The sequence below is a fragment of the Parasteatoda tepidariorum genome, chromosome 8 (assembly GCF_043381705.1).
Source record: "Parasteatoda tepidariorum isolate YZ-2023 chromosome 8, CAS_Ptep_4.0, whole genome shotgun sequence".
NCBI lineage: Eukaryota > Metazoa > Arthropoda > Arachnida > Araneae > Theridiidae > Parasteatoda > Parasteatoda tepidariorum.
In genome coordinates this window covers 27039997-27067869 of record NC_092211.1, presented here as the reverse complement: position 1 = coordinate 27067869, position 27873 = coordinate 27039997, and the positions used below count along the sequence as shown (strand labels likewise).

The window sequence follows — 27873 nt, the reverse complement described above, 5'->3', positions numbered from 1 at the left end:
TATATATATATATATATTGCTGCTTTAAAAAAGCATGCTTCGTCCGCAGTAATTGGTACGACAGTATGCGATACCATAGTACTGTTTATTTTTAAAATTTCTACGGCCATTTTAGAAAGGATCGAAATAAAAATAAAAAATTACTTCGTAGCTAAGTTTTTATTTTTACAAAAATACAAGATTATTCAAAATTAATTCATAACGTATTCAATATTACTTAACTTATTACTTAACCTAGCAAAATGAATCTAAATAAATACTTAACGTTTAACTAATTCTTTAACGCTACTTAAATTATTATTTTAAGCATTCAAACAAAATAAACAACTATAGTGTTGCCAATTGGTAGAGAAATACCCGAGTTTATGCTACCACATGAGAGAAACATACATAGAAATGAATGCTATTCGTATTAATCACTATAATCAGATTCATCTTTAACAGAGGAAATTTACATAACGAACTAGTACAAACAATGCTCTAAGGTTAGGTTTGCTACTAGTATAGTCGCACAAGAAAATTAGAAATTTTCAATTTTCTTATCTCTGGCAATTAACAATTTATATAATAAAAACCTGTTTTCCATTTTAACGAATTAAATTTTCTTAAATCAGAAAACATCGTTTTATTGTAAAATAATACTTTGAAATTGTAAACACAGAGAGAAAGTTAGAAACAGATCTTACCAGTATTTCCGAAAGAATATTCTTAAAGTTATATTTTAAGAACAACCAGGTTACCCAACAAAAAGAGATATGAAATCCTTCACTCATACTCAATATTTCTTTTTTAATTTGTCTTTTTTTCGGTCAAAAAAATGCTGATGTAATTATTTCAGCAATATCGTTGAAAAAAGAAAGAGTTTTTTAAAAAAAAATATGATTTTTTTTCCTACAAACTGCGAAATCATTATTGTAATATATGTAACCAGGTTAGTGAAGTTTTCGAATTTTGAAGAATTGGTAAGTTTTATTTAAGTAAATAGTTATTCTCTCTATAGTCTAGAATAGTCCAGAAAAAAAATTTTTTTTTTACAGAAAGGAATCTGTTTGAAGATAAATACAGATTTTTTTCTATTCGTAATCGTTACCCTCGCGCTAGAAAAAACTCACGATTTTTATCCCACAGATTTTCTAATTAGATTTGACGATTTAAAATTGTTTTTCCTAATACAGTTTTTCTCTGCCTTTCATCCTAATCATAAACGGATTAAAAGTGTAAATTCAAATTCTAATTTATGCATCACAGTGTTTTGCTTACCGTAAAGTAACTTCATCTTTTTTTCAAATCATTTTACAGTTATTTTCTATGATTGCTCTTACTTTCCAGAAATTATTTTATGGTTTTAAACATCATATAAATAAAGTTGCGATTTGAAATTATTGTAGGATTGATACACTACCTGATTATCATCTGTCTATGAGTACAACTTTCATGTAAGTTAAATTGCCAAACGCATTATGATGGTGGGGCAATACAGTTTTGAACGTCCTTTCATTTAAATATGATTTCAGTAAATAAGAATTCTAATATAAAGACAATTTATAACCAAACACTAGAGATTCCGTGGCTTATGAAACCGAGTAGCACCCCCCCCCCCCGGGGGGNCCAATATAACGGCTCTGAATGGTGAAACGAATTTTGCTCTCAGACCACAATGTTGACATAGTTATTTCATAAGGTTTTTTTTTTTTTTTTTTTTTTTTTGTTAAAATAAGGCCTTTTGCTAAAATAACTGCAATTATATGTTTAAAGAATATGAGTCCGTTTTTAAGTTACAGTACTTTTCTGTGAAATAAGCAGCTCTATACTGGCACATCAGCTGATAGCTTTTTTCTAAAAATTTAGCAGATTTTTTAGTTTATTTATAGAATTGTTTGCTTAAAATGTTACCTTTTTTACTACGTAAAATATAATCTCTGAAAAAAGTAAGGCCTACACTGGGTGTTTTATAATCACTACTCTTAATATATATTTGTTAAAATTCTTGTCGAAAAAGTATTTACTTTAACATGGACATTGTTCATATTTTGCGAAGAAAACAAAAGTGCTTATGAAATTAGGGTAAAAATTAAAAAGGAAATAAAAGTGGTCAAGGCGCAATTCTAACGACAATGCCACTACTGGTCATGATATTTTGAAGCCTTTAATTCAATGATATGCCTGGCCCTCAACTGGCTGTAGCTGAAATGTTTTTAGGAGTTTGAAAGTTGTGCAAAGTTTGAAAGCTAATTTTAACATACTTCTAATATACACTAAGAAAGAAAATATGGTCTAAAACTACCAGAATATGGTAAAATTTACAGCCTTTCTGGCTCTATGGGAACACCAAAAATTTGGATAATTTTTCTAGAAGTGCTTTGGTAATGGTTTTAGAAAAACTAACCTTAAAATATGGTTTTATAATACGTGATAAAATTTGATAAACGCAGTAAAATGTGGTACTTTTGTCATAATACCTTATAGTAGGGCATGAAAAACATTTTTTCAGGAACATTTACTTTTTAATTGTGCATTTTTTACAAAATGTGTGTTAATAAAAACCATAATTTTGAAAACCATAATTTCCACTTAATCGCTTCCATATTAAATGAAAAATTACCAAATAAATTCCGTATACTTTGGTTTTATAAACCAGAATTATGAATTTCTTTTCTTTATTATCAGAAATGCTATAATGTACGGTACAGTATGGTAACTTTACTAGATTTTTTTTTCCGTGTGTGTCCATCCATCTATGTGAAACGTATTTCAGATTATAGTCATATTTCTTAAAAAAATATCTAGATAAAGTTTTATATGCTTTACTTTCATCATTTCATCGGGTTGAAATGACCAGAAGGTAGTAAATCATAAATTTCAAAAACATCTACAATCATCTCAAAGTCAAGATCAACTTCATCAGCAAGATGCTCTGTAGGTGGATAAGTAGAGGAAGATATTTCTTCATCAGGTTCCGAAGACAATTGTGTAGAGTTTGCCGCTTCTTCATCATTCGATTGTCTTTCAATTCGCGCATGTCTTTTTACATTAAATGCGTGCGAATGGATTGATAAAGCAAGAATGCCACAGCATGCTAGAAACAGTCGAGAAAACTCCATATCTGAAAATAAATACCATATATTTTGCCATTGCATAAGATTATTAATAAAATACATCCCTATCCTGTTAACCCCTTAATGATCGGTTAATTTTCAAGAAAACGGTCATAAAAGTGCCTATTTTGCCAAATACACGTATTTGATTAGTGCTGACATCTAGTTTAAAATAAACTAACTATTAACAATTACCTTAAAAATATCCTGGTACTGCCATCTGGTGTGTAAAATGAGAAATAAAGTGTTTTCCGGGCAAAAAAAAAATAAATTAGTTTAATTCTTATTGGCGCGTTTCTATTGAACACTCCAGCAAGGAAATTTCACGGGAACGAGAGATAGAGGGTGAAACCTCACCCTGTCATTTTCACGGGAGCGAGAAGGAAGGGGTTAACTGGGTATGACGAAATATTTCGTCATACACGAACTACTACTGCAATCGTCATGACCAAATTTATCGTCATTATGATTACTTCAGGTATTAAGGTACGATGGCATTTCTTATAAATTATCATTTCTTTTTGTTGCAAAAATTGCAGTGAAATAAGCTGAACAGAGCATTATTCCCCTGTTAACAGGTTAAATTAAAAAGAGTTTTATAGACATGTTATGTTATGCTGTCTTAATACATCATTCAATAAAATGTATTTTCAATTAAAAAAATCATTAATTTTCAATTATGTAATTAAATAAGTAGAAAAAAATGTTTCATTAAACACGCTCTCAGATATCATATATTAACTGGATTTACTTGAATCACAAAATAAATTAAATAAGTATTATTTGTTTGTTTAAAACATTCAATTCTCATTTAATTTTAACAAAAGTTACCAATTTGTAAGCAAAAAAATAATAATAATAATAATACGCTTAATAGCTTTTGAAAACATTGATTGGTACATACATACACTACATTCTAAAAAATACGATATATAGTTACAATTATTTTTGTTGTTGAGCCAAACTACAAAATTTTTATTTACTTTTTCACTGCTATAGTTTTTTTCATTCTATTTATTCCTTTTTTGTTGTTAACTTAAAACACATATTTCATGCGCATTAGAATCAATATATATTTTTGCAATAAAGTCACAATATGACTTCATTGAAAAAATATTTCTTTTAAAAAACAAGCACATTTATAGCAATATATTAGCACAAATTATTTCAAACAATTGCTATTCTATCAATTTATATAATTCAAGGCATGATAATTACAGTTCTGTACATAAAAATGTATTTAGTTTACTTCACCAAAAATGGTAGAAACTATACAACAAAATTTTTTTAAATGTAATAAACCCAAGTAGCACAGGGATATTGTAACAGCTTTGGTCTACATCGACCGACATTGTCAATATTGGCGAAAACCGAAATTGTGTGTACGATATTGTACGATTCCCGTCGATTTCACATTAAAAATCTGTTTGTAAAATTTTCATTTAAAACTTTATTGTGTTTATAAATCAAAATTAATCATTTAAAAGACAAAAAATGACGTCAAATTGTTATAATTCCAAAAAATAAATTTAAAATATAAATTTAGAGATATCTGAATAACAACCGGACAATATTTGATATCAATATTGTAATCGTGTTTTTGTCACGGCATCGATCGTTTTCACTAAATACTGAAATCTATGATATTCACCACTCGGAATCGTAACCGTAACCCGTTAAGATGCTGTTTATCATTTTCCGCTACACCTTTACTACACCATCCGCTTTATCTTTTGTGTTTTGTCTTCTTATATTTAAATCTAATTTCGTCTCATAAGATTTATATCTTAGCGCATAATGTAAGTGAATTGAAATGATTTCGATTTAGCGAGCCCGAAAACTCATACCAGCTGAAGATGACGGAGAATTAATGCACCTTGTTGAAGTGAGCGAATTCTCTGATCTGGGCAGGTATGTTCTGTTTCTTAATATATATAACTATATATATTGCAAGAATTACATTGATTTCCTCCTTTTTCATGTCCAGGCTGCTTAACTATTTAATTATATCACATTATTTAATTCTCATATTCACAAACAGTGGCGAAATTTTATAGTAGGTATGTTTGGAGGTGTTAAGCCTTCTGACATGCTTATGTTTATATTTTTTCACACCTGCAACTTGTACGTTCGATGAAAAATATTTTTTAATACTTAAACTAATTAAAAATTTAAGAGCTGAGCGAGCTAACAAATAGATCATATTTGCGTATTTTTTAATTATTAATTTGTCATGGTAGATTGAAATGTTTTTTTTTTTCGAAATTTTAAATTGAAGATTTAGTATGTCTACTAGATTGATTTAATATGTCTACTGAAGATTTAATAAGATCTCTAATATTGCTGCTAGTAAGAAGTTTTTTTCTCACCCATACAAGTTTGCAGCTATATATATCTATATATATAATGTTTAAATTACAAAAATAAGAATTGAATCATGAAAATTTTATATGTCTACATCTTACTTACCGAACCGAATAGCTCATTAATCAAGTAATGAATAATTTCGGACGGGGTTTTGATATGTGTTGTTATATTTGCTAGAATTACGCCAATTTCCTCTTTTTTTTTTTAGTCCAAGTTTGTTAACTATTAAATTATATCACATTATTCAATTCTGATATTCCCAAAGATCTTGTTTACTTTTATTGGTTCTGTGCGCTATAACAATTTGTCTGCTCCTCTCGGACTAAAAAAATATCTAAAAGACTTGAAATATGACGAAAATTACCTTTATTTATTTTTTGACAGAAATTTACCAGTCATATTTTAATCATGCCTTTAAATAATAACTTTTTGACATGCTCAATATACGGCGATAGTAGCGTAAATTGATGTATTTTTTCTGTTGTATTTTCGTCAGTTATTGATGTTGATTTTCACGTTTATTTTAAATATCCCGATAAACAACCTGAAAAATTGGAATCTTGTATTTGTATTTACTTTCTAAGTCAATAATTGTGTTGAATTTTATCAGTTATTGCTGCTGATTTCTCCATAGTTTTTAAGTCTGTTATTTTTTATACAACAGCCTAATCTAGAAACGAAGCACTCATTTGAGGCGACCAATTCGTGTGAATTTGTTGTCAATCTTTTTTTTTTTTGCCAAGTACTACTGCATATTTAATGATTTGCAATTTTTTTTATTGTGATGATTAGTTACAAAAGGTGAAAGAAATAATATCTGTGTCCCCTGGCCTTCCAACAAAATGCGAAAATGTTACATGTAATGTTATAATAAAACTTACACATTCAATTTAAAAAAAAGTTATATATAGTTTTTTTTTTTTTTAAACACAGCGCCTTTGTTATTTTAAATTACCAGCATACATGTTTATTATTATGAAAGGAATCTTGCAGAAAGATATTAGTGCTAGAGAGTTTTGTCGCAGATAGCTCGAAAAAATTCTGCCTCAAGGATTCAGAGTATAACAGCTTTGGTTATACCTATCATTTCAATTAATGTTATTATATTGCTTTTTTAAATTTATTGTTGTGATTTTGTTGGAGAAAATAGTAACTTCGGTAAGTCATGACAACTTCTTGGTATTGATGGAAAGTCAGGGATTTGAAAATCTAAAATATACCCTGCACAATACCCTATCAAAATGAAAAGCAATCCATAGCTGAATATGTCCCAACTTTGCAACATATTTTAACTTATGTGATTCTTAAGTCAAATGTGACTGTGATAAGTGTTTTGATGGTATGGGTATTTCTCTGCACACAATTTATACATAGAATTCTTGATAATTTGATTCGTTAACATACAATCTGATATTGCAATGTTTAATATATTTATGCGAAGGCCATTGCTTTGGAATCTTCTCATATACAAAGTAAAGACTAATGCAAGAACTCTTTTCGAGAATAAAGTGACTGAAATAAGTAATAATATATTATAAAAATGAAAAATTTAGATAATTCCTTCCTTCAGCAATCCCATGCCCATTTTATTTTTATGGTCTTAATTGATGATAAAATATGAGATACATTTTGTAATGGTTATTAAAACATTATATATGTATATATTTTTTTTCTTCTTTCAGATATGTTATTTTGAACCCATCTGTAAAGGCTATCTATGCTCTTTTACTTCAGCACCATCTTGGAATTGGCGATGACGTATTGTAAATTAGAATGAAAAGGGAAACAGTGTTTTGAAAGCCTCTCAGCTGTTACAAACGCCATCTTGGGTAATTTTATAGACATAGAATTTTAAAATTTGTAATAAGACTTTACTTTTTCATGAGTCATTATCTTGCACTAAAATGGATCAGTTATTCCTTAAATTAATTACCCTGGTCCTTCCTGTTTTATTTTGTTTAGTTTGTATTCTAAACTCTAATACTTTTACATTTTACAGCATTGTATGTTTCAAAGGTTAGCCACTCTTAAAGTTTTGTAATGTTTTTCATGGCGTCTTTTCTCAACTACTAGCTATCAGGGTTTGTTGATTTAAATCAGCTTGATTCAAATCATGATTTAATACATGATTTAAATCAAATGATTTTTTTTTAAATCATTGATTTTGAAAGTTAAAAAACAGTGTTTTAAATTATTGATACTTTTATTGTTTTCTTTTCTTAGTTTTAAAATTTATTTTAAATAAATTGCTGCATTAATTAATTTTAGTTATTGAAATTACTTTCTTTCTTGGTGTATGTTAAATTCCAACACATTTGAAATTACATTTTTAAAAATCTTTTTGATTCTTGAGATTGATTGGATAGCATTAAATGTGTACAGATTAAAGTACACATTTAATGCTGTCTTAATATAGACTTGCATAGCTGTAGAAAGTAATTAATAAACATGAATTTTTTTAAAAAAAAATGCAAATGTAAATTAAAATTCTACCTTTTGATTGAAAAAGCATGGAATTAAAATTTACATTATATTTTATTGGTGGAAAATGTCTATTTCTAAAGCTTGAGGTTATATTAGAAGGGAAAAAAAGGGGGCTGATGAATTCAGATGTTTTTTCCTGATATAGTGTCATTCTTCCCTTTTAAAGTCTATTTGAAGCAGTAGAGTTATTAACTGGTATTTTTTTCCTCATAATATGTTTATAGTATCTTTGACATTATCAGATTTTCTATAAAGAAATTTTGTGAAAAAAAATTCCAATGAGTACATATTTTTAAAAAAAAATTTTTTTAGCTTAACTTATCTATTTTGATATAAGATTAAAAATGAATATTTTAATATAAAAATGATTAAATATTTATTTATTTATTGATGAATCTATCATATTAAAAATCAAGAGAAAAAAATCTCACTTTTTAAATAAAATTATGGTTTGCTAATTGAAACTTTGTTTTAATAGTTAAAGAACAGGGATCTGTGTCCAAGCCAAATTTATTACCACTTAGCGGTACCTTTACAAAATACTTCACTATATCTGAATCAGCACTGTGGTAAGCACATGTTAGATGTGGAATTCGTATTGACCCAGCCGGGTTCCAATCCCTGCCGATACTGGGATTGGAACCCGGATCACCTCATCGAAAGGTGACCAAATAATTTTTAAAAATTATTCAAAGAAAAACTTTTTTCCATCTATTATATTATAAAATATAATATTTTCCATATGTTATAAACTTACTCGTAAAGGGTCGTAAGGTTCTTACTGTAAACTTACTCATATTCCATATGTTATAAACTTACTGAAAACATAAAAACTGCTCTGATTCTATACAAAAGAATTGTCAACCTAGGGATTAGCATAAACGCTGCTAGTAGTACTTGCGTTATGCTTATGTCCACTTTAGTTCATGTAATGTTTTCAATATAACTATTTGTCTTTTAATTTAAAAATATTAAAATTAACCCCAGTTCATGTCATGTCTTATTTTTTTTTCAGCTGCTACCTTCAGACTGTTTGAAGAAACTAGCTGACTAGAAAAAGCTGAAAAATTTGGTGAAGTTCTTGCCACCGCCAACGACCGGGAAGGCAGGAAGACTAAGTTTGTCTCAACTGACAGTTTTGTTTTAGAAACAATTGATTGTATTAAAGAATATAATAAATTATAGAAATTAGTATATTATTCTTTACTGTTTAATAAAAACTATATTTCATTTACAGATTTGACAACCGTAGAGAATAGATAATAAGATAACTGAATAGATATTTTGGCAACACTTTAATGGACAAAGGCTATAAGTAAATTAAATCGCAGCTTATTCTGCCATGCTTACCCTTTTTTATATCAGAAATCTGAGGAAGTGACTCCTGTTATTTTATTATGACAATATCAGTGTAAATGTTGCTTTTTTTCTTCTTTTTAATCAGTTTTCTTAAAATCAAACCTGATGCTTTGAAGATAAGGAATTTTGTTTTCCATGCATACTATTTAAGTAAAATACAGATTATATAGTACTAAAACGTCACAGCAAAAAAGTTTATCGTTTTAAATTAAACATATTGTAATTTTAATCTACATAGTAAAATATAGATGCTGTGAAAATTATTGCACAAATCACTTAAAATATTAAAATTATTTCTCAGTATAAATGGCTGCTTGTACCCTGAAAAAGAGAAGAAATATCTTAACAAAACTATTTACTTTCTAGCTTATTTTCTAGAATATTAGTAAAATATACCTGCCTACCCAAACTTATTAAATATTAATAACTAAGCTGCAGACTTTAAAATTCTATAAGTTTTGGTAATGTCAAATAATTTAATTTTAAACAAGCTAGAATGGTTTTGTTATCAGCTTTTTCCAGGTTACAAACAGGCATGAATATTTTCAAAAGCTAATTTTTACTTTCTCAAATAACGTAATTTTGGCGATTGTCGGCATTCCACAGCATTCGTTTTTTGAATATCGTGTTGACGATGTCGGTTGACATAGTACAACGTTTGTAAATGCAGAGAGATGTCGATCGACGTTCCCCAACGTTTTCACAATATCGAACAATATTGTTTTGCAATATTGAATATACGTTATAAAAGGGGTCCATTTTTATATAGTACAATATTTCGCTACGATATTGTACAATGTTCAAAGCTAAGTTTTTACGATATCGTTTTTGTGAATTGTGCTACTTGGGAAAGGCTGTTCTTTATTCAAACTTCAACAGAATTACAAGTCAGGTGAAGAAGGCCTCGATACAGGCTACCATAAGCAAGAAATTTGATCCTTTAACATTCCAAACTTAATGATATATTTCGTATTTCCCCCACTGCGTAGCTTAGTAGCCCGAATGTAGTGACGCATTTCTTATTTTTCCTTCACTGTGCAGTTTATGTTCATTACGTCAGACAGCTAAATTGATCCGTGCCGTTAGTCTTTTCTTTTCTAGGAGGTGTTGCCACAGGGCGATTAAACATAACAAAGGGGATTAAAAAAATCTGCCATAGTTGCAACAAGAGCACCTCTTTTCCGTTAAAACTGCAACCCATATACATCTCGCTAATTTTAATAAATATATTATAATAATCTGAAAATTACTTTATTTTATGCTTGGTTTTCAAAAATGTCTCTTCCGTTTAGAAAAGAGGCATGTAAAGTTTACCTTATTCTGAGAAATGCTTTATTAAAAATGCCTCACATTAATTATTTATATTGATTTCTTTTAGTCATTTAAAATTTTCAGTTTTTTGAAAAAGCGACAAGATGTTTTGAAAATTGGCCACTATTAAAGATGCAATACTAAAGATGTTGGGAAATTTTTCCCAATGCATAGAGTTCATTCATTAAGGTTTTAACATGGTTTTTTGAAGGTTTTTCACCAAGGGAAATAAATTAAAAAAATTTAAACAAAACTCATTTTAAGTGCCTTACATTTGAAGCTAAGTCATAATTTTACACTATATGCCATCTTACCGTGAAGAATTATCTGGGCTTAGGGCAAATAACTTAAATAACTTAAAAATATTTAAAAAAATAGCCAATTTGGTAACATTTTTCCACCAAGAAGAAAATTATCAAAATCTATGACTCATTCCTGTTTTTTGCAAATTTTTATAAACCAAGATAACCTCAGCATTGGAGTAAGATTTTAAATATTAAAAATTTAAACCACAAACGTTTTTCATTTTCTCAAAACTGTGGCTTTTCTCCATATTGATGTTTTACACAATTTTTTAGAATAAGCATTGGGGCTCTAAATAAGGACTGGCTAAACTTGACATAACAGCCTTGAGTAACTGCTAAAAACTCACAACAGCACATTATTTGCAAAAATGTATGGTTTCATGAGACAACAGAACCTTCGAAAAACAACCTTAATTTGTGTATGTGGATCAGGTTTTTAAGAAAATTCTGTTACTCTATTACCTTAAAACTAAAATATAGAAGAAAAATATCCCTATACTTGTGTCCATTTACAGGCAATAACAAAATTATTAGTTAATAAAAATATATACTTTTTAATACCTATCACTTAATTTTTTAGTTGTTCATATATACATTAATGCAAGTATCCTACAAAATAAAAACCTCTTCGAAAAAATAAGCCTAGAAATCATTTAAGATTGTAATAGAAATGTCTGTAACAACTGCATTGCAGCAACATTCCTAAGAAAATTTTGTAAGTTACAACTAATTTTCTTTGTGATAAAATTACACAAAACAATTTTTTTTTCTTTTCTGAATAGCATAATAATGTTCGAATGCTTTAAAAAAATAAATACTGTCGTAATAAAAAAACAGAAAATTATACATCATCATTGAAACAATATCTTGAACTTTTAATTATATAATTTTTGAACAATAAAAAATAATGAATACTTAAAACTTTAGTCATCTTATAATTGTCAAAATCTAAAAAAATTACGAAGAATAAGTAAAAATTATAAATATCTTAAATATGCATTATTAAAAAGATTTTGTAAGTTACAACTAATTTACTTTACGATAAAATTACACAAAGCAAAAATTTCTTTCTTCTGGAATAACACAATGTTCGAATGCTTTAAAAAGTTAAATACTGTCGTAATAAAATAAAAAAAAAACAGAAAATTATAAATCATTGATACAACATTTTAAACTTTCGATTACATAATTTCTGAATAATAAAAAATATTGAATGCTTAAAAGTTTAATCATCTTATGATTATCAGAAACTAAAAAAATGGAAATTATGAAGAGTAAGTAAAAGTTATAAATACTTTATACATTACCTTAGTTCATGAAATAGAAATATTAAACTTCCACCAAAAAGTATGGAACTTATGAAACAACTTATAAATAGATTAATTGCAAAATAAAGAATAACATTTCTTTCTCATTTGTTCAAAGATTATCCTATAGATGCAATGTATGGAATTACAGTGTGTGGCATGATACAACAATAAACATTTATCTTCTTTTCAAAGTTTGCAAAATCATCTTTCATAAATAAGTATTTAAACTGAAAATAAATTTAAGAAGAAAAAAAAGAACTAAAACTTTTGATTTTTCTGATTAATAAATTTGAGTTCATGCACTTGTATTAAAAAAATTCGTTTTGTCTGTTATCATCTGAACAAAATATTGCCCCATAATGACATTTTTTTTCTTTTCTTTTTTCTGAAATGGTGAAGAAAGAAAAAGAAATCAATAGAAATACATGAAATCTCAATGAAACTGAATTAAAGAAATATCAATCCTTAAATCCTTATTTTAGTAAATATCAACGTGACAATAAACTTTTAAATATATACACATATATCGCAAAACTTTGTCAGTAGAATTATAAAAAGATTTCCAATATTTCATAGCATTTAATTATTCGTTATCATCGTTTGAAAAAAATGACCATTGTAAAAGAAAAAAAGTTATACAGCCGCAAAATATTTAACATAGTACGACGTTATCGAACACGCCTGTGCTCTAGCTCAATATTTAAGATTTATTTTTGTTGACACTAAAAAGTTTTAATGATTGCTTTATTTTTAAAAAAATCTTAGTTTTCATCTTATAATTATTTTAAGAACATTTGAAACAACTTGGAATAATTTAAAAATTAATTTCTATCTGTAATACTTAACTTTTCCTCGAGGGCATTCGCAATTTTCGTCATTAGAATTATAAAGGCTTTTTTAATGACTGCCCTGTTATCTGTTTTATTAATCTATTAATTATCTGTTTTATTTATATAATTGTCAAACATAAAGTAGAAATATCATTTCCTATGGAGTCGCAAATAAATATTTAAACACGCAAAAAACTCTAAAAACGAATTTTTAGAAAATCAATATTTAAAAATAAAAAACTTGTTTGATTTTTTACTCCTGGAATTATTTAGTGAATAAAGTTGTATATATCGAAGAAATTTCTTTAAACTTTCTTAACCAATCAGCATTCGTTTTTCTTTTTCATTCACTTTCCTCAATAGTAATTTATCTGAGTTCGATAGCGTTTTTGCTTTATCCCTAATTAAGTGTTAATTTGCGATTCCTAAATGTGTGTCATATTTATAGTTTTAAAAGGATTCTAAACATAGATATTAAGTGCTATGATTACGAAATAACTGCGGTTATTATAAATTAACAATTCAATGAAACTAGAATTAATATATTTAATCATAATGAATTTAAATAAAAAGTTTTTGCAACAGGTGGATAGTATAGCTGCACAATGCAACAGGTGGAACATAAAATACAGAAACATTAATTTATCATAAGGGTTTCGTATTACTACCACCATATATGTTATTCACCATTATAATGTTCAAGATCATAGATAGTGAGATTTTCCTGGTTTCCTGACACTATTGAGGGCTAATGGCTAAATAAGTGAGAAATAATTTGACACTGAGCAGCAGTGTTATCTTTCGATTACGCACACGCGTGAGAGTAAGTGCGTGCGCTGCTTATTTGTCTTTCGAATAACAAAATAAGTCATCCAAAAATTCTGTAAATTCTTCAGAGTTAAGTTTTAACCATTAAATTTCGTTTTGAAGTCATTTTCCTTTTCAAGAATTGAACAATATTTACTCGAACCTATTATAAATTTCTGTGTGAAACCATGAACGTTGTAACATACTTTATTTCTATAGTTAAGAAAAAACAAGCTTGACGCAAGCATGATTAAAACACAAGCTATCAGTTTTGCAAACAACTGCTGGAATTTACGAAATCTTTGAATTTTTTTAGTTTGATCTGGTTCAATGTATGCAATACAACTTTATAATTATTTCCGAACGCCAACAGTTTAAACTTTATTGTGCGCGTTGTTTGTTGCGCGTAATCCACTTTACCATTGGCAGAAAAGTTCAAAATTATCTCTGGAATGAAATAAACTATGATCTTGAGTGTTATGTAATCATTACTGTGACGTCTTTGATAGAATAGACTTTGCTACTTTTTCGTTTATGTAGATCCAGCATCGTATTATAAAATTGTAATTTACGTTAAATGCAAATGAATTTATTTCTAAGTTCTAGAATATCGATCATGAAACAAGCAGCTGTGGATGAACAAAATAAATTATCAATTCCTATTGATGTAAGTTTGAATGCGTCAATAACCTCTATAAAACAGTGTGAAAGTACGGATACCCGTAGTATGCAAGACAGTAACTATAAAAACCCTGAAACAATAGCATCTAATGAAAATCTATGTCACAATACTAGCATATTTAATGCATGCGACAATAGCATTGATGATGTTTACCAAATCGACCAGGACTTATTTATTGATTCAGCATTAAATACAAGTCAACCAAATCATTCTGTCTCGAATAAAAACAATCTTATTAATAACAATAAATTAACAACCACTGTTTTGTCTGTAAAAAATGACATTGTTTGTTCTGCTCCTAATCCTGAATTCACTACAGCAATTTGCAGTGACTGTTCAGAGCAAGATTTACCATCTAACCACAGCAGTGATGAACTCTGTGAAAAGCATTTTCAGTGCAATTTTTGCAACAAAAAGTTTTCCAATAAGCAAAATTGTGATAGACATTATCGCACTCACACAAATGATAAACCTTATGAATGCAATGTGTGTGGTAGAAGGTTTCCTTTCCAAAGAAGCCGAGATAGACATTATCGCACTCATACCAATGAAAAAGCTTATGAGTGCAACATCTGTGCAAAGAGATTTTCTCGTAACCAAGGCTTGAAAAGCCATATTTTGACGCACACTAAGGAAAAGCCTCACCAATGTGAAATTTGTTGCAAGCGCTTTCCTAGGATTGGTTCATTAAGGCAACATTATCGTCTACACACCAAAGAAAGACCGTACGACTGTGAAGCTTGTGGGAATAGTTTTTCGCTGAAAAGAAACAGAGATAAACATTTCCGTGTTGTGCATATGAATTACAAGCCTTTTCAGTGTAACGCTTGTAGTAAAAAATTTTCTTCCCAGAAAACTTTACAATGTCATTTTACTACTCATACAAATGAAAAACCTTATTTATGTGATGTATGCAATAAACGGTATTCTCATAAGGCATCTCTTACATTGCATTGTAAACAACATTTAAATTTATAAAATGATTAAGCATGCATTGAACAAAATGTAAGATTTTCACCATACTTAATTTTAATTCTGTTAAACAGCAACAATAATAGCCAATTATACTTTAAATATTTGCCGGTTCTCCAAATATAAAATTCCTTGGAACTGTTTGTTCAGAGATTTCATATTATTTATGTGTGAGTTATAATTTCTATTGAGGTTCACTTGATTGCTGATACAGAACGACTTGCTTGCAAATGTTTACTCTGTGTTATAGGGAATTAAAGGGTAAATAGTCGTTACAAAGAGGCGACTTGAAGTAACTGAATTAGAATTCCGGCTGCCCTCTAGAGATCAATGTTTTGGATGCTTACTGGCATTTTAAAAAAAGTGCTAGCAATACTAAGTTATGAAATATCTCTGTTAGTAAGCAATGAAATTTATTTGATAATTTTTATACTCTGTTGGAAGTTAAGAAGAATCCATTGCTATATAGAATTTAATTAATCATTCGGGACTGCATACAGTTCTCTTTTATTCTGTTATCAAATTATACAAATATGCTTTCATAATAATAAAAAAGCTTTTAAAAGTTAAATGTGTCAGACAAAAATTTTATTCGTGTTCTCTTTTACGATATATGTCATAGAATTAGTAAAATAATTTTATAGTTTCGTAGTCTTACAGGAATCCTAGAGTTAGTGACACATTTCGATAAATAAGGAAAATATTTGTCCTTGAAAAAGAAACAACTATATAATGTAGCAAAGGCATTAGATTTGATGGAATCACTAAAAATTGTGCCACTTATACTGACATAACCTCAATTCATCAAATGCCAGATAGAGAATTTTACCTTAATATCGCTGTGGAAGAAAATCATATGCAAGAAGCAATATTTATTCTTTCATCCGTTTCTTTAAATTCATACAGAAAGTAGAATTGAAGTGTGATGCAACTCTCTCACTTAACGAGAAACAAAACAATAGTTTTTAATCAATAATTTTTGTTTTTCTCATTTCATACGATTTAAGAAAGCAAGCAAAAAGAAGACTATGCAACAGTAATGTTATTGGCAGTGTTGATATACATTTGTGGTGGGAGCTTGGCATCCATTTGACGTGCACTTTGGCGCAAACACGGTCTATATATAACACTAATGATTTTTTCTTAACTTGCAACAAAATATAGTAATGCTATCTACTTGGAAAGTAGCTAACTAGTTTTTTAATGAAAAAGAAGTTAATTGCTAAATTGTCAGAGTATACTAGCAGTCCGACCATATATATTTTAGTCAATGTGAATATTTTGAGCAAATTTTATAAGTTATTATTGCAATCTAATAATTTTAATTCTCATTTTTTTTTATGATGCAAATGAGTTTTTCAATTTGATAATGTTTATTATCTGTTATGGTTTAAATTTTGTTATTATAGTTGTTGATTATGTGTAATTATTTATTTATTGTTATCATAAAATATAGTAATTTAATGAATCATTTGAAAAGGTATCGTGCAATTGCATGTTTTTTTTTTATTTGGATTTGATTTGTCAAGGTTTCTAAATTGTATAAGTTTTTGTCGCAATTCTTGTTGAATGAACCCTTAGCTTCCACAGTTATGATTGTTGTTATCTTTACAAAAACATATTTTTCTGAAATGAGATTTTTTTTTTTAGTTGTAGAAGTTATAATTTGACAAAAAAAATATTGCAGCATAAATATTTTTCAGTTTATCTAGAAGTGCTGAAAGCAGTCGTATTTATTTTGTCAAAATTAAGTTTTCTTTTTTTTTTAAATATTTTATATATGTATGGTGTTTTCTACAGTCGAGAGCTACGTGATCTTTCCTTTAGCAAAATTTCCAGGTTATTTTATCTGGTCTATTTATTCGCTGTTCGGGGTAGCGTGTGTTCACTTGTTAACTGTTGTCAAGCTATTGTTTTAGCAAGCATTTCTATTTTAAGTTATGCTAGAATTCTCATATTCATTTAGTGATATCGAGATTATTAATTTGATTGTTAGGCCGTGAAACAAATATATATATATTTTACTATAAATAAACTTTCATTATTTTGAACACATGCCGGACATAAGAATTGTCTCGCTTTGTTGCAATAACACAGCAGTTCATAATAAATCCAAGTGATGTTTTGATCGTTTTTTGACATTTATAATTACCAATTATTATGTCATTCCGATACATTTATTATGCATCATAAATCCAAGCGACGCTTAGATTGTTTTTCGGCATTTCTAGCTACTAATTTCCAGGGTTGGGGTTTCGGACGTCCTAAACTGGTTTTGGACAGGGCACGTGGGTTTTACTGTCTTAAAGTGTCCAAAACCTTGAACTTTGGTAAAAGGTAAAAATTCTATAGGTGTAACCATTGTACACATAATAATTACATGCATCAATAAATATCTCATATTTTTTATACAATTTACTATAACTTATTAAAAGAAAATAATATAATATAATAGGAAAAGGTTTATAATTTTTGAAGCTCCACAATTCATTGAACAACAAAAGTGAATACCTAATCCTTTAAATATAAATATGCTTTTAATATTGATAAATAATATTTTTGCATAAGGAAAGATATGGCAATATTGAAAAATAATAATTTTTCTTAAAAAAAAATTCTAAATTTGTTCAAAAATTAACCTTTAATTTTTCACAATATTTTTTTAAAAAAATTTTATAATTTCTGCATTACAGGATGATAAAAAAGACATTCATTTTTAAAAAAAATTGTTTTTAAATATAAATATATTAGTTTAAATGGAAAATACAAAATAACTGAAAAATGTATTAACAGTTTTGAGGGGCATAACATCAGTTTCAATTACTGACACTGGTGATGTATCACCACTATGCTAAACGAATTGAACATGAATGAAATAAAAGTATTCTTGAATAGTACTATAGATAAATAGATCTGTTTATGACGAACCAAGCACTTAGTCCCTAATATTTTAACCTGTATGACAAGGCCAAACTTCAGTTATGTACTATTGAATGAGAGGACCAATTGAACTTGATTACTGATTAATCTTCCTTTGTTTATATTGAAGAGTCAAACAATATTAATAAAACATTATACTTTTAAAAACAAATATTCTCTAGTATATTTAATTATCAATATGTTATTAGTTCTATGTTTATTTCACCTCTTAGATATTGTTCAGATAAAATTGTGACATAATTTGAGAAAAGGGGTTTTGGACAGGACGGTTTAAACCGTGGATTAATCCATTCTGTCCTAAACCTTACCAAACTTGCTAATTACTACATGGCTTATAAATTCCTGATACATTTCTTACGAATTGCGAGGTATGTATCACATCTAAAAGATCAGTTTTTAACATACTTCATTTGTGCTAATTTAATCTATTTTTAAAGGAAGTATGTTTTTCCTCGTGATTTTGAAAATTCCGTATTTTTATTACGACATGCAAATTTCGAATCCCCTATTTAAAGAATCCTTTTTTGACGTGCTCAGTTTTTCTAATTTCATCATGAATCCAAGTGATGTTTAGATTGTTTTTGGCATTTATAACTACTGATTTCTATTTGTTTTATAAATTCCCAACACATTTATTACGATATTATGATTCGTGAGTTATAAATCGCACATTCTATTTATCGCTTTTTGCAGTACTTAATTTGTGCCGATTGCATTGTAAATCCAAGTTGTTTTTCAATCGTTTTTTACCAGTTTCTTTAATGCATTCTCACATAGTTTTAAAAATTTTGGTTTTTATTATGATATGCTTATTTTAAATCTGACATTTGAATAATGACTTATTGGCGCACGTTACTCGTGCTAATTTCATCGTAAATTTATTAATTTTTTTGTTAGTACAATTATGGCAATGCTCTTCTCCTTGATTTATATGATCCCTTTACTTTAACTACAATGTTAATACGACACACAAATTTCTAATTACGAATTTAAGTAATCACTATTTGATGAAATTTTCATTTTTCATCGTAAATATAAGTTATTTTTCCTTCTTTTCAGTAGTTGGCACCATGAATTTGTACATGGTATTTTGAATCCCGATACTTGTTATTGCACCATGCAGAATTCGATAACTTGAGGAAAACAGGAGTTTTTAAACTGCTTTCTGTTTGTCATTTATTTTATTTTAAATTTTTTTCATCTTAGGTGAATTTTTTAGGAAAAAACTAAAAGGAAAACATTTAATTTTTTAAATTCTCAAAACCTCTAATAATTCAAGAAATAGAAATAATATCTGAAAAATAATACTAAATAAATATTGAATTATATTTTTTATATAATGGATTTGTTTTAATTTTTGTTTTTGTTTAAACATTATAGATTTTCTTTAATAGTGTTTCTTAAAAAAATATCAGTTTTTTTTATTTTAAAATAAATACAAATAGTTATAAGCATTTAATTTTCTGCAAATGTGTTCTTAAGTTTATTGATAAAAATAAATTAGTGCTTAGAAAACTAATGTTTATATAAAAATAATCATTTTTGCCTTTAACATGACTAAATATGCGTGAGGCCTTCCTTAATCTACCTGCTGTGTGAGTGGCCCTTCACTCTAAAAGGTTGTTCACCCCCTTATATTGTAAAACTTATCAATTCTAAAACTTTAAGTTCATATTCTTATTTACTGTCATGTTTCGGTAAAGAAAAAAAATAAGTGTTGAAAATATCGCCTCATAGGATAAGCAGCAATAAGCTTTCAAACTCGAACTTTTTTAGGTGTGTTGATTGGCATTTGTTTATGCTTACTTCCTTATTGAAATCATCATTGGTACATATTTTACATTCTTCATAGATCTTAAATTGTATCCTTGCTACATAGTTGTTGCTAAAGTATTATTTTTGTGACTGATTTACTTTAAAATAAGTACTACAATAGTGCTATTACCTTATTATATTTCTTTTATTAAATTCTTACATTAAATTTTATTTTAATCATTTAATTAGTGTTTTTACATTTAATGCATGATTAATAGATGTGTTGAGCAAATTTTAGATTTATATTTCTTCCAGCTATTAATTTTGTGTATTATGTTTATGTAGGCATAGCGTATGAGGGGACACATTTTTTTATTTTTAAAAAATATGGAAACAGACTTCTAGAAACAGAAAGTGTGCTCCCTCACACTTCGCCTCATGAAATTTTAAAATCTGTGTTATATTGGAATATTTTGTTTGTATTTAAAATTAGACAAATAAGTTATGAACTTGAAACTTTAAAAAATCTAGGTAAGTTGGATATTCAATGTTGTGACGGAATATCATGATATGAAATCATGCTGTGATAATTTTCAATGCCCGAGTTTTCAATTGTCAAATTTTTGATTAGCTCTTTTACAATAAATAAATGGTTTACTTGTTGATTTTGTAAATTTTAACTGAAAATATTTTAATTACTTGTACAGAAATTCTGTATATTTTAAACATAACTTATTTTTGTATAATTGTTTTTAGGTTACCAATTTGATCAACTGATAGAAATTTAATCTTAATAAAAAAATATGCTATGCCAAGTTACTTTTGAAGAATTGTTTTTAGGTAATAATCTTCTTGATAAACTTAAAGAAATTTACTCTTTATAAAAAAATATACTGTACCAAGTTTTGTTTAATTTCTTTTAGATTACCTATTTGATCAACTGATAAAAATTTACTCTATAAGAAATGTACTGTGCCAACTTATTTTTGTATAGTTGTTTTTAGATTACCTTTTTAATAAACTGAAAGAAATTTACTCTAAAAAAGAACTGAAAGAAGTTAGAAATTTATAAAAAATACACTGTGCCAACCTATTTTTATAAAATTATTTTTAGCTATCTTCTTGATCAACTGATAAAAACTTACTCTTTATAAAAACTGTACTGTGCCAACTTATTTTTGTATAATTATTTTTTGATTACCTTTTTAATAAACTGTTAGAAATTTACTCTTTATGAAAAATATGTTGTGCCAAATTTTAAATTTAATAAACTTATTTGATTAAATTTCTCTTTTCTCTTTTAAGAATTATAATCACATTCTCTCAAAATTACAACTTTTTTTAATATTTGTTATTATGTCTCTTATTTTTATTTGTTTCGTTCGACTAACCATTAAGTTATAAAAACTCCTTGTAGGTACTTATTATTTTCATCAAGCCTATATTAATCTATATGTGGTTCTTTCAAGTAAGGAGCTAGACAAGTTGACCAACAAATTTGTACATTGATAACCTTTTTATTGTGCAGCATTGAAGAGAACTCCTCCAGACTAGAAGTATGGGCTTTCTGCTACTATGGTAATAAGTGAGAGCACATTTCTAATGGAGGAATGAAGGTGTCGATTGGTTTTCTCTCGCTGACCTGTGCAAAGATCAAAACAAAACTATTGACCTCACACCCAACCATGGCATCCACCAACGGCGAGATTGATGTCTGGAGTTCTCCTGAAAGCAGCACTATAGTATGACCACCTCTTCTCCTTACAACCTTTTCTTAAAATTAAAAAAAAATACCAACTTAATTCTTCTTACCTTGTCCTTTATGGAGAAAAGTCACATGTGGTACATTCATTGTGCTTCTTGATAGTTAGAGACTACATAATTGCATGTCATGATGATGGATGGCTATTCCAACTTTAACCCATAAATGATTGCTTGGATTGAGGTCTGAGAATTATGGGCAGCAGAGAAAAACTAAAATATCCATCATGCTCTTTGAATTGATTCTTTACAATAGGAGCAATATGGCAAGAAGCATTATCTTATTGAAAATACTCCTTACCCTTGAAATGAGTTATCAGCTTTACAGGATACACTTGATCAATAATAATATTTATTTAATGAGGCCTTGAATAGGAAATGAAGGTCTTAAAGTATGTCAGCACTACATTAGCCCTCTAGTGGTCCAATGCATTATGGTTTGATATCTCATTTATGGAACAGATGGACACAAAAAATGTGGTCGCTTAGTGTATAAACTAGCAATTATAGGTATGTTTTCTTTAAAACTCCTTTAATTTCACTGTGAGGTTTGTTTTATGTTTTAATGTAATTATAATACCTATAGTTTAAGATATAGTTTAAAAATAAATATACGGTTGTTTTCTTAAGAGCATGAAAAAAGTTTTAACATTTTTGAAATATGAAAGATACTGTGCGAGTATAGACAATTTCTGCTGGCAATTGCAATCAAATTCATTATTTATTTTTTATTCGCGATCGCAACACTCGAATACGCCATCTGGGGAGAGACCGGTTTCATGCTTTTAGCCCTTCTCCCTTCCCTCTCCTCCTCTTTTCAGTTGTATAGGAATGTACTACGATATTTTCCCCTTTCTTAATATTTTTCCTTTTTATTTAATAAAAATATTTTTAAAAATTTTCATGATACTTTTCTTTAGAACTATGTTTAATGTAGTTTTCAGTTCCATATAGTTTTTCAAGTTAAAAGATTTTAATCTATATGAAAATCAAGAGAGAAACTAACGTACTTCCTTCCTCTATGACTTTCCACACGCTAATGGGGAAAGCATGTGAAGTGTTGCCGTAGGAAAAGAGTTCTGCTCTACGCCACCTGCAGCCCATTTCGATCGCCAATCTCTCCATTCATTTTTGAAATTATTTGTCTCAATACCTGGCAGTGTTATTTATAGCAAAATGAGATTCATCAAGAAAAAAAAAAATAGGAATATTAATAAAACTTCCACAAAAAGAGTTAGAGCTGTTTAATAACGAATTTATATTCCATGCAATTCAAATGTTAGATTATACAATCAAATTTTTCAATTTTTTTTCGTAAAATTGTGGTTGCCATATGCAGATTATCTGCTTTCCTTTACAAGGTAAAGTTTGTTTACAAGAATTTACTCTAGAAGATCTTTTCTAATTTTTAGCCCATCTGAAAACAATGTTCTTACATCACCAAAGAAATCGAGCACTTTATGGAAGGTTTTGCTCACCGATTCACATACTGTAAGTACTGTACTGGTGTCTTGTGCATCCGTTAATAGCTGGGCACTGCAGAAAATTGCCAAGATAAAAATACATCCAGTAATTGATATCTAGGAAGAATAAAATGTGGTTACTGATTTGCATCTTTAGACATCTAAAAACATTTTTTTCCCTTATTTATTGTAAAGTGTAAGTGTTATTGTAAAGTGTTGTATTTATTGTAAGATCTCATATTGTGAGCACATTCTTGAGAGTGTAAAAGCTGGACAGAATTTTATTATTATTACTAAATTTAGCAGTCGCATTATTATTAACATAATATTAAAAGCCTAATGAAAATTAAAGGTTTTATCTAGCGTACTAAATCAATGATTTTGGCAGATATTCCTGTCAACGATGAAATGGAAGCATAAAAATAAATTTTTTGTGTAGGGTGCAGGGAACTGTCCTTGCATGAGAAGGTCCTGGGTTCGAATCCCGTGCAAGGCAAGAATGTTTCTTTCTCTCTCTGTGTGTTCTATGTCCTTTCTCCTTTGTGTGTGAATGTGATCCGCCCTATAAACAGGTTGTGGTTGTGTGAATGGCGTGACAGAAGTCGAATTCCTGGCCATAGATGGCGCCACTGGAAAACAGGAACAATCGCTCCCCCACTGCCGAAAAACAGGCATACGACAATATATATATATATATTATTTCTGTATATTTTATTCCCTTTGGTCTAAGTCCCTCCGATTAACTCCCCCTACAATTTAGACCTGTCATGCATAAAAGGAAAACAAAACACTTCATTAATTCAAAGAAAGGCAATAGAATATATAAAGCAACGTTTAATCACTTTTTAAATGTAATCAATACGAAATACATTTGGACTTGATAATAATCTCAAATATCAGTAACTTAATATAAATCAGTTTTACAAAAAAATTCATTTATTTCTATCAGTTCAAACATTTTTTTTTTTATGAACCAGTTTTTATTTCTCACGCTATTTAAGTTATGGGAACATTTTTCTTGCGCTGTTAATTAAAGTCGCATCATTACAAATAAACTCCTTTTTCCATCACGAAGTTATAAAATTTTCAGTTCTCCATATCATGCTTAATTTTAAGTCCATCTTGAATTAATTTCACAATATCGCCAAAGAATTCCATAGATTTATTTATAGTTAGACGCATTGATTCATCCATTGTTGGTACTTGTGGTGTTTCGGGTGAAGTTGTCTGGGAAGCAACCAGAAGGTAAAAATTGCAAAGAATGGTCGTGATGAAAACACATTTAGCTGAAAATATCTGTTGAAAGTAAAATAGTGTTAGTAATGATGCAGACGCATCGGAGAATGTCCTGTTTTATGTATATTTAAAAAACATTTTTAATCTCACGTAAAAGTATCAGTAATTTTTGTTTCATAAACAAATGCATCGTAAATTCTATTTAATCTCAAAACAGTTTTTAAGATGTTATATTGATAACAAGCATTTCTAGGATGTTTCTTTGAAATAATTCAGTTTGGTCTAAATATACAGTCGGACTACTATTTAACGAAGTCGCTGAATCCCGATAATAAGTTTGTTATATATATGGAAAATTCGATAAATAGAAAATCTCCTTTTGAAATACTTAAACGGCGCAAGACAGCTTTTAATTTCGTGAACACTGGGCATAATTAAAATATCAATTGATACACCTTCATCTTGTGAACTTTTTTTTATTTCCTATGAGCTGCACAATCAGTCTTCCCAATGAGCATACCTAGTGCGTTCTCCAGAAGTTGTATCCACTCTTTCAGGACCACCACAATGGGTGCGATACCATTGGCCATGTTAATTCGTACGTCTAGATTCTGCCACACTAGATGGCAGCACCGAGACTCTATTTGGATGCGACAGTGCACTAGGAATTTAATTTTGACGGAAATGCCAAGAGCCAATAAGGCACTCCAGGGATCTTTTACATGCCGCATAATCATACGACATCGCTGAGGATTTTCTGCATCCCGAAAATCCAGCGCCTGGGCCGGGGATCGAACCCGCAGACTTGGGCTCAGATGGCCGACGACAAACCAATTGCGCCACTCATCTTGTGAACTAGTATCTACTATCCATTTTATAAATCTTAACCATAAAAAAATCTGCATGGATAGTAAGAATAGAGCGCAAAACATTATCCAGTTTTACACTATCATGCTAATCACATTTTCAACTAAAAAAAAGCTAAATTTATGCATAAAATTATAGCTGCATTTATTGTAACAGTAATTTTAAGCGTACATTACCACATGCGTTCTTAAGTTTAATTGCTATTGGTAAAATCAGTTCATTTTGTCAGTTAAATGGTTACGAAAATCAATTCAAGGCCTTTTCCCTCATGAAATGCGTTAACAAGTTTAAAATGTTCTGAAATAATTTGGGAAATAAAGAGAGTGGATCTCTCTTTTTTTTTTTTTTATAAAAGTTCGTTAAATAGAAAATTTACTTTGCTATTTGGAAGTTATTTTCCGAATAAATTTCCAAAATGTTCTTGGTTCCTCGAAAAAATTCGCAAAATGAAAGTTCGTTAAATAGAAGTCCGACTGTATTTTATTTTTGAAACTTTCGAACTGATGATAAAAAAATTTAAGGAAAAAACATTTATTATTAAAATTTGATTATTTCGTTATCTTCATTTTGCAACCAGCATAGCTAGAAGAGCTCAGTTGACTCGAATTCGAACCGGAGTTCAAGTTTAGATCGAAGACTGAGTTAATGTATAAAAGTCTGTTAATGAATGATTTTGTTAAACAGCTCTAAATTTAACAACGATTTTCATATAATTGCTGGTTTTGCCACTTTTGTAAATTAGTTTTTCATCCATAATTAGGAGGTAGCACAATATTTTCTGCACCATAGCACACGAAACCTAAATAACATTTGTCAGAGTCTTCTTAAATTGAACAGATTAAGAACTTCACAATAGATTAAAATTTCCCAAACTCACCTAAAAATGAAATTGACGAAATTGAATTATTACTATACGGTAAAACGAAATTTTCACTCTTTATAAATAAATTATTTTATAGCTGTGAACTTATTTTGCTTCTGCCATATTGTTGTTTTTGCATTCACCATTGTCTTAAATGCCAAAGTACATGAATTACAATTTAAGTTTTAAATTACATCATTATTGAATATTTTAATCATTAAAAAAACTTGAATATAAACAACATACCTTCATTTTAATGCTCTAATTCTTGCTTCTAGTGATTAACAAATTTCGAATTCAGTTAAAAGAAAGAAATTTCGTTGTGCAAACAGATTTAAACGTAAAATATTTTAGATCATGATTCATCATTTCTCAAAGAAATTATAACACTTAGTGATTTTATCAGTTTCTTAAGAGTCATTTTTCTTTTAAATTTACATTTCTTGTTGCGTCACGTTTATCGAAAAAATGCCATTTTTATGGCAATGTCATGCTTCAAATTTATTTGTTTCGTTTTGATATATCTCAAGGTAAATTCTTTTACATATTGTATTTTTATTATCTATATGAAATTGTTTGCGACGATTTTTCAGAGCTCTTACTTCTACGTTGAAGGTTTTCTGAAAAATCTATAGCTACAGAATTATATGTTATCATGTTTAGTTACAGAATTATATTTTCACATTTGGCACTTTTTAAGTAGTTTTAATGATAAAATTCTTTGTGCGAAATAAAACTCTTAATATTATGTTTTGTTTACTCTTTATATTGAGTTTTGTTAAAGGTAGTCAAAAGGGGAAAATAAAAGTTACACCTCCAAAAATAGTTCTTTTTTTTAATGTTAATTTATATATTAGTCTTAAATTTTGAGTAAATTTTCATAAAAGAAAATATACTCTTGTTGTATATACGGATTGGCTTACATTTAGTAATGTACGGTTTATATAACAAGAATTAGATATTGAAAGAAACTTCATATTGTTTGAAGAGATTTTTAACTATTTAAATAGAAATTCTGCATTGAAGTGATAAATTAGTATTAAATTGTTTCAAACTTAAAAACTTATTTCACGCACATATCGAGTTTACTGAATTTACAGCGCTTGATTTATCGCATTTTTGTCAAAAAAGAAGTTAAAAAAATATTCAGTGTGGCGGCTGCAAATTCATATTCAAAGGAAAAGAGAACATCAAAATCATACAGACCTTTTGGATGTTTGTAATACTGCTTTCTTCTATTTTGAGTTACCTGATTAATGATCTGAATTTCGATTTTGCCGTATGGGGCAACTACATTGTCGAAATCGATCAGAGCGAAGTAGATATTAAAATCTTCAAAAATTCATTTTTCTTAAAGAAGGGACCAACCACTGCCTCTAGACAAATAAAATAGTCTTTGAAATGTTTTGTTCTTTTTCTCTTTTAAATACATATTTGTAACTCCCAAAGAGTATAATTTTATATATA

The 27873-nt window shown here is 28.5% G+C and overlaps 1 protein-coding gene and 1 long non-coding RNA gene across 6 annotated transcripts in view; one reads left to right on the top strand and one right to left on the bottom strand.

Annotated features, from left to right (window-relative positions):
- The window catches only part of LOC107450452 (uncharacterized), a 32946-nt gene extending 6017 nt beyond the window's left edge, over window positions 1-26929 (bottom strand). Inside the window, exons 1-3 of one of the 5 annotated variants that reach the window (XR_006225640.2) lie at window positions 26653-26811; window positions 22030-23558; window positions 21715-21942 (exon numbers count right to left, since the gene is read on the bottom strand). Coding sequence is in view for 1 of the 5 variants with exons in the window: in XM_016066237.3 (XP_015921723.1) it covers window positions 2814-3103; window positions 22030-22069 (330 nt within the window). In the remaining 4 variants the exon portion in view is untranslated. Of the gene's footprint in view, window positions 1-686; window positions 1579-2640; window positions 3104-12228; window positions 12394-21714; window positions 21943-22029; window positions 23559-24257; window positions 24738-26652 lie in introns of those variants that run through there. The other 4 variants (XM_016066237.3, XR_001584925.3, XR_011637528.1 and 1 more) reach the window with 4 other exon arrangements.
- On the top strand, window positions 4590-9140 carry LOC122273068 (uncharacterized). The gene is made up of 3 exons (XR_011637526.1): window positions 4590-5006; window positions 7145-7291; window positions 8962-9140. It is a non-coding gene; the product is annotated as an uncharacterized lncRNA (long non-coding RNA).
- Window positions 26930-27873: the final 944 nt, after the last annotated feature.